This window comes from Tympanuchus pallidicinctus, unplaced genomic scaffold (assembly GCF_026119805.1).
Source record: "Tympanuchus pallidicinctus isolate F22 unplaced genomic scaffold, pur_lepc_1.0 scaffold15, whole genome shotgun sequence".
NCBI lineage: Eukaryota > Metazoa > Chordata > Aves > Galliformes > Phasianidae > Tympanuchus > Tympanuchus pallidicinctus.
In genome coordinates, this window is record NW_026294669.1 from 26,176,048 (window position 1) to 26,184,571 (window position 8,524).

At 42.5% G+C, this 8,524-nt stretch overlaps 1 protein-coding gene across 1 annotated transcript; it reads right to left on the minus strand.

Annotated features, from left to right (window-relative positions):
* Positions 1–787: 787 nt before the first annotated feature.
* CUNH2orf69 (chromosome unknown C2orf69 homolog) lies at positions 788–5,778 on the minus strand. The gene is made up of 2 exons (XM_052676403.1): positions 5,422–5,778; positions 788–4,115 (listed from the first exon to the last, which is right to left on the minus strand). The coding sequence occupies exons 1-2, from the start codon at positions 5,737–5,739 to the stop codon at positions 3,276–3,278; spliced, it is 1,158 nt and encodes a 385-aa protein (XP_052532363.1). The 5' UTR covers positions 5,740–5,778; the 3' UTR covers positions 788–3,275.
* Positions 5,779–8,524: the final 2,746 nt, after the last annotated feature.

Sequence of the window (8,524 nt, forward strand, 5' to 3'; positions counted from 1 at the left end):
GCTAACTTACACTAGGAGTCAGAAAGATGTTAACACCGGGAGAACAAAAGATTTCAGTAACATTTTAAGTCTTGGACCCTCAATCACCTTTCAGACTTTGGGGTCCAATTCATTACAGAAGCATCTATAGAAATGCGACTACATCACCCCTTAGCCTTTGGTAGGAAAAAAGTTAGCTAAGTTTCTAGTATGTAAGACGCACTCAAAGTAGAATCATTTATGTTATGTGTAATCTGGACAATCTCACAGAACTGAGCACTGTCTTAAAGGGATTTTTAACAGCTGTGACTTAAAACGTATTAGCATTCCTCAAAATCTGAAGAACATCTTTCCTACTGCCCAAAAACAAGCAAGTAATATGAAGAATGCCAGCTATTACATACCTAGTTGACTAAGGACGGTGTAACGTTCCTTACCCCACTCAGACATGTAAGTGCAAGCAAGCATGAAAACCACTCAACTTTAGGCATTTACATCCAAGCATATTAAAAAACTGCCTTTACAGTTAACCTTGAGAAACAAGCACACACATACTATGACCCATTTCATCCTAACATACAAATGTTCAGCCCTTGGGTACTTCACAACAGCTTTCCTACATATGCAAGTTTCCAGGAAGCTCTTTTAGAATTATGGATGCCAACTATGCTAATGCAAAGCCTGCTCTGAAAAGAAAAAAAAAGGTGCTTTGAAACAAATCACTTTTTAAACTAGGTCACCACAAACACCTGGCAAAGCATAATGCACAGAACTCAACAGCTTTAATCATTTTACACTCACATTGAAGTGTTTTCACCCATTATAAATAGTTTATTTTCTACATTCTTTGCATATCATTTTTAGCATGCATTGTAATAAATGAGGCACATCCAACAGAGCATTACAACTATTAGAGAATGAAGAAAGCAGGCAGTTTTCCCTCCACAACATGAAGTCATACACTTACATAACAGTAAGGTTAGCTTTACAACAAAGTGCTTATTTTCCAAACTAATACAGCAATGCTTGAGCTGATTTTGCTTACCAAATTATTGTAAGCCACCTCCACCAAAAGGACAACTGCTCAGGAACTTCTGAAGATGATGCCAATATTTTAATAGCTGTTTTCAAAAGCTTGTACCAACCCTCTCCCGCTGTTTTGGCTGGCACCGAATTGTCTACAAATGGGTCTGTGATCTGCACTGCTACTGGGTAGGGCAAGTCTCACCATATCTAAACTAGTCTGGTTAATTTGGCAGATAAGCTGAACTGACAGGGAACAAGGTCAGTGATACGTTTGTTTATTTCAATTTAAAAGATATTTCAAGCACTCTGCAGGCATGTGGAGGCCATTAAAACCATTTTTAAGGTGGTCCACATTTCCTTTAGAGAAAAGAGTCCTAACATATGATGCAAGGGTCATTGAAAGGACCAAAACAGTTCTTCTTCACAACAGGTAAGTATTTAGAATCTCACTAAAATGGTAATAAATAGAGTTGAACAAAATCTCCAAGAAAACCAAACATAGATACAACTAGTTGTCAGATTCCTTTACGTTAATTGGTTTACATGTTGCTCTTTTCTTCAGCAATTAAAATAGCTTATTTCTAGTTTTGATCAAAGTGGTACACATGGCCTCATAATTACTGACAGCTCCTTTCCATGAGTGTAAAGTATGCACAATTCTTTCTTGCTCTTGATATTTTGAGTTTTTAAAAAAGTTTTCTGAATTCAACAATGTTTTCTCATTCTTCAGTGGTCATTAATATGTGCATCAACATTGCAAGAGATGTCAGAATACGTCTCCAGTGAAACCTGCATATTCAAAATATCCCAGTAGAGGAAAGACGACCCGGGTCTTTCCTTCCACAGCTTAAGAGTAACAAGAAGCAAGAAATAAGGGGGAAGGATATGGGAGCAATGTTGAATAAAAAAATATTTTTCAGAACTGAATTTGTCTCTACAATTTTCACTAACTTGCTTTTATATTTCTACCCTTCAAGAAATCCAAAGCCATTTTATGTCAAGGTTCATCAGTAAAAGCTGCAATTGTCTTTAAGGATTCACAAACATTTATTTGTAGATAAATAGAAAAAGTTGTTTACAACTGAAAAAATCCTGCATTACTTCCATCTTTCATGTTGAAAAATACTCAGGCTCAAGGCAAGAGCAAGATTTGTCCGGCTTTGTTTTTAGTTAGAATTGGGTGTTGGGTTTGTTTGTTTTTCATTTTTAATTTCTAGATGTGTAGAACATTGAGCTTTGAATATAGATTTTTGGGTGGCTCTACAAGCAGCTGCTGCAATACATGGAAAGGAGAGAACAGTTCTACAAACAGAAGAACTACAAAATAGCTACAGGCAACAGCCTAAAATTTTTAACACAACTTCTCATACATTACGTACTTACAGCTTGATTTAGATGAACGCTAATGCTGCAGTTTGTAACAAAAACTTCCACCAGTCCCAGATCAGAAGGGCTAAGGATACCCCTTGAGCTGAAAATGCAGATATGACTGCTGGTCCTTACAGAAGTCAATCAAAACAATAGCAAGGTACGTTTAAACAGCAATAAACTACACCCTTACAAACATTCTTGGTCACTCAACACAGCTAGGTCTAAATCTTCAAGCTCCCAGGCGAAATGGCTATTCACAAGCAGATGCTGTGCAATGAGTTAAGGAAACTTTGTAGCCACAGAAAAGGCAAGGCGCTCACAAAGAAGAAAAACAGATTGGCACTATTGTTCCAAAGGTAAATACTCGTGATTTCTTTTCAATTAGGAGAAACACTATAAAACTGGAAGATTTAGATAACTAAAGAAAACAATTTCCAACAAAACAGAGAGCTGAGATTGCTCTAACAATCATTATCTTACACCAAAAAAATAAAGAAAATAATGGACAGAGACCAAAGTTTTTAGTCCTGGAAGCTACTAAGTTGACCCATCCAGACACATGAAAGTCTCAAGTACTTAAAATTCCCCTTGAAGGCAGCATATGACTGTAGACATCCAGGACTAAAAATTCTGTCAATAATTTAACAATAAATGCTCACACAACAGAAAACATTTATAGAATAACTCTTCATAGCATTTTTTCTTTTCAGGTATCAAATGATGACGTCTTGCAGATGTCCTCCTTTTGAAGCTACTTGAAATGGTATATGACAGCTATTAGTAACTCAGGCCTGATTTAGTATTCTCTTCAGAAAGCATCTGCTCAAAGCTTTAAACCTAGATAACAGGATTTACCACATCAAAAGTGCTTTTGCAATGAATATACTATTTAGACAGTCTCAAAATACTTCATGAACTCTGAAATGGTTATCTAAGGAGGGAACTTCGTCAGCAAAATGTAGTTGATCATTTATTTCCACACCAAATTCTTCAAGTATCTGTACAAATTTCTCATGCTCTCTCCCAATCCATGACCTCATTGTGTCAAACACTTGATATGGTGTAACGTGAGAATGAACTTCAATTCCTGTCTGTGCAAGCTCTTTCAGCACTTCAGGATAAGTAACCCAAGTGTTGCTTCCTCCCGAGTGACCACCATCCAACCAGTAAATGGCTTTTATGTTTTTTAGGAAGGCATTGGTATTCTTGTCTTTCTTAGCTTCTTTCAGCTCGTAAAGCAGCTGGTTCAAAACCACACAACCTTTACTGAAGCCGATCAAAGTAAACGACACTGCACCTACAGCAGATGGTATAATGAAGTTCATGGCGGAATTATTAGAGCATTCACAATCTTTCTCTCTTTCTGTGGATGAGCAGCCATTTGCTGTAGGAACAGACTGCGGCTCTGATTTACGAGCAGATACTTTTGCATCCTTGCTGAAACCGTGCGCGGTTGTCTGGGACTGCAGAATATTCTGAGAGAGTCTGAATGCATTAACTAGCAACGCGTGGAGATGCTTGAAAGCTCCAAAGTCGGTGCTGTGCTCTGGTGCTCCAAACATGTTGCTAGCCACAAAGTTGTCATAACAACTGAATTTGTGCAAGTGCATTCGAGAACACTTTACGACCCAAATAAAACTATCAGGGAATCGGTGAGCAAGTATGGTAGCAACATTTTCGAAACTCCAGTGCTCCCACTGAAAGTTTTCTGGGTGGCAAGACATGATGTCATAATAGTTCTGAAAAATTAAAAATAGAAAAGACGCATTACTACATTGAAAAAACAGCTCAGCTCCATCTAGTATATTCACAAGAAGGGATCATGACCAAGGGAACTGTTTTGCAGTACAAAGATGCTTTCTTGCTAGGCTCTGAGAACAAGAAACATGCTACAGAAACTGCTACATTTAAATTTACTTCTTCTACTTCAATATTTTTACCACACATTTTTACATCCCCAAAATCGACATAATAAAGGTAAGTATCTTGAAGTACACATCATTTCTGTAATATTACTCCAAAAGAAGACTAAAGTATTACTCATTTTAGTATGACACGGAAGCAGAATTGCTAACGTCGGAAGGAACTTAAAAGCCCATCTAGATCGAACCCCCTGCCAGGGCAGGGTTGACAGCCACTAGATCAGTCTGCCCAAGGCCCCATCCAACCAGAGGCTGCCTGCAAAGACGGGACATCCACAGCTTTCCTGGGCAGCCCATGCCAGCACCTCACTACTCTCTGAATCAAGATTTCTTCCTTAAATCTAACCTAAATCTCTCATCTTTCAGTTTAAAGCCATTCCCCCTTGCCTTATCACTATCAGACCATGTAAAAAGTCAATCCCCCTCCTGCTTGTAAGCTCCCTTTGACTACTGGAAGGTCACAGTGAGTTGTCCCTGGAGACTTCTTATTTCCAAGCTAAACAAGCTCAGCTCCTTTAAACTTTATTTACAGGAAAAGTGCTCCAAAACACATAATTATAATGTATTTACTCCACTTGCAGAAATACTGTTCGTCCTACTACATGCAAACAATAGACTTGAATCTTCAAGAATCGGTTTTCTCATGCATGATCCTCACCCTGAATCCCCAGCATTAGAGAACACGGATCAGTTACACGTACTGAGGACAACACAAGCTCTGGACAAGGCGCAAGCAGCAGCGGCAGCCCAAAGGGTTTTCTGACCCTTGAAATGGAAATTACGTGCTACCGGTGACTGCTGCGTACACTGCGGCGCCCCTCCGACGTCTGTCACCTTAGGGACAACACGTGCCCCCTTACAGGCACGGTCTTTAATACCTAGGAAACACCCGGGTCTCCCTGCTAACCACAGATCTGCTCAGGAAAGCTCTCGCTTTTCCAATTCCCTCACCTCTGCGAAGGCACGCTTTACACAGCCCCAGACGCAGCCGCCAGCAGCGTCGCCCCGAGCGCCGTTTACAGACGCTTCCCCTCAGCTCTACGCGGCCGGCAGAGCCGGCTCCCTCAGCCGCGGGATTCCCGCCGCGGACTCCCAGCTCCCGGCCCCGCACCCCGCCCCGTACCTGCACGTCCCCCGGGAAGTACACGACGTGATGCTGAGGCGGCGCCGGGCCGCGCGGGGCCGGGGGCAGCAGCAGCAGCAGCTCGTTGGCCCGCTGCGGCTCCGCGCCCGTCACCTCCGGCAGCCGCAGCCACGGCGGGCTCAGCCGCGCCGAGGAGAAGCCGCCGCCACCGCCGCCGCCGCCGCCGCCGCTCGCGGGCCCCGCGGCGCAGGCGGCCGGCGTCCCGCAAAGGCTCATGCTCCCGCCCAGGCCGAGGGCAGCGGGGCCGATCAGCCCCCGCAGCAGCGAAGCTGCACCCGCCCGGCAGCGCCCGCTCATCAGGCCGCCGACCGTCGCCCGCAGCCCAGCCCACAGCGCGCCTGCGCGCCACCCCCACGGCCCGCCCATCGGAGCCACCGCCCCCTGAGGGAGCCCTCAAAGGGCGGTGCACGTGCGCCTGTAACGGCCGCGCCTCAGCGGTGACGTCACGAACTTTGAAAAAGAGCGGGAAGGGAAGCGAGGGGCGGCTGCGCGGCGGCGCAGGGCCGGGTTGGTGGGAACGCCTGCGTTCTTCTTCACCATGCCTCTGCGCGCCGGTGCCTGTCAGCAGGGCTCTGAAGGGAGTATTTGCTGACATGCCCTGCTCACGGCCCCTCGGCCTCGTCCTGTGTTTGCTAAGTGAGGCTGGGCTGGCAGTACACGCTTTGTGTTCTTTGCGGCCTTGCTTGAAAATAATGGGCTAAAAAATTCTGAGGAAAAATGGGGCAGCATTTGCCTCCAAATTTGCTCCTGTGACCAAGGAGTCCTCCGAGTGAAGTAGGCCCCTGAGTGTGCTGCTGTGGGCTTCCTTAAGTTCTGTGAGAGCAGTCCATGTCAAAACAGGTGTGTGAGCCCTTACCTTCCTTAAAGGTACTGCTGATTTATTACAGCACCTTAGGTGAATCTGTTTCATTTTAGTTATATTGACTTGAATATGGGAGGGCAGACATTGGAGGAAAAGTTTTGTATGTGTTTTGCATTAAGAAAGTGCATTCACTGCATTATTTGGGAATGGAATGGAAATGGGGGCCTTTCCGTTCTTCCCTGGCATTCTGGAAGGAGTAAGAATTCTCCTCTTTTTGTATATTCGTTTATTTCTTCTGATATTTCTACCTTGAACTACATGGTTTTTTGCATACTGAAATCAGAAACAAGATTAATGCCAGGTGCTTTTGATGAAGGCTGGCCCTTCATCCAAGGCTTGAGATATTTTAAAGGCTGTTTTTCTACTTTGCATTTCTAGGAGAAACCGAGATTTATAAACTTTTTTTTCGTGATTTATGTGAATTGTAGAATTTTAAATTTAAAATAACTATCTTAAAACTCATCTTTACTATTTCTCACGTAGAAATTGTGTTTGATAGTTTTCTCGGATCTTGAAAGAAAATTGCGCTTTTTCCTGTTCACCAGGAGACGGCGCTATGCAATGCGAAAGCCCGTGCTGGAGCAGCCTCTGCTTATAATCACAGCCATGACTCGGGAGCTTGGCGTTGAAGGTGTGTTTCAGTAATAGCTAGTGTACTTTCAGTAGATCTAGTAGTCAGTTCCAAATTATGCCTTTAGAGCTGGAGTCCCTCTGGAAACTCAAATAATGTATTCTGTCTGTGCTTCCAAGAGATTAAAGCTCTGAGCAATCTAGAGCTGTGGAGTGGTTGTGATTGGAAGACATCTGTGCAAGTTGTTAGTCCAACTCACCTGCTCAAAGCAAAGTCATCAAGAACAGGTTGCTCAGGATTTTGGGGAGTCCACAATCTCTCTGCACAATGTGTTTTAGTGTTTGATTATGCTCTTCAGATATAAAGTTGTTTTAATGGCAGGACTGAATTTCCAGTTTCAACATGTGCTCAGATGCTCCTTTCCCTTAATCATGCTGTCAGCCTTTCATTGGGCTTGCTTGGGTACATCGGTGTTTCTCCTAGTAGAAAATCTAGAACTGAACCCAGCTCAGCAGGCAGCTGTGCTCTTACCAGTGTGAGCAGAGTGGAAGGACCACCTCTTTTAATCTATATGTGGAATTTTTCATAACACCAGCTGGGATGCTGTTTGGCTTTGCTGTGATGGTACATTGCATATTGTGTGCTTTTAAGTTATGTGTAATACCATATATAGTATATATAACAGTAATATAAGCTATTGTGTATTTATCCCTCTCCTATGTGTATAATCTAGGAAGTGTCAGTGTTTAAACTGTTCACATGGGCATTAGGATAACAGATGCCAAATATCCTGTTACAAGAATCACAGAATAAGAGAGGTATAAGAACTTAAAGAGCTTTTTGATGAAATTCTAGGCCTGTTTAAAAAGTAAAACTGGATGCATAAATTAGCTCCGAAACATAGGCACCTCAGCCAGAGTTTGATTTTCAAAAAAGTCGTAATTAAGTAACATAACACACTATCCATATGTATTAGAGATTAAACTGCAAATGCCCAAGTCTGTCACATATTTGGAAAGATGCTTGACTTTCCTGTATCGGACAGCAGTAGTAAAGTTAGATGATAGACATCAAGTAAATGCTTGTAAGTGTTGAATCTTATTTCACCCTTGCTTCTGCACAGACTATGCAGCAGCACTGTTTCAGGGAGGAAGGGTTGCACTAGGCTTAGTGGAACTCTGTATGGACAAAGATTTGTTTAGGATGAAGGATTAGGGCTGAGTTTCCTAAAAATTTCACTTGACATTTGTGCATGTTAGAGGTCTAACATATCATGCTTAGGGCCAGCTAGAAATATTCAGGTGCTCACTTTGAGAATTCCCCAAGCAAGTCCTCTTTCATTACTTTTTTTTTTTTTTTAAGAGAATAGTTATAGGGTTTTAGATTTTTCTCTGTGAGCATGCCCCAGGGTTAGAGTCTTAAAATGGAAACTTTCAGAACCTGTGCTAGTGAAGCAAAATTATGAAGGGAAAGAAAACCCTCTAGCTCTCATTGTATAGCTGCTTATTCCAGTTCATGCAGACAGTTTTTCTTAATCCAATTGGAGCAGTTCTGGTCCACACTGACATAAAAAATTTTTAATTGACAGGGCTAATAAAATGAGGTCACTTCTATGCTTTATTAGGTACTGTGTGAAGGAAATACAAATT

Bases quoted from the DNA above. Each gene is read 5' to 3' on its own strand.
- CUNH2orf69 (XM_052676403.1), bottom strand. From the start codon at position 5,739: ATGAGCGGGCGCTGCCGGGCGGGTGCAGCTTCGCTGCTGCGGGGGCTG. The intron at 4,116-5,421 runs GTACGGGGCGGG...TTAATTTTTCAG, and splicing joins ACTTCCCGGGGGACGTGCAG to AACTATTATGACATCATGTC.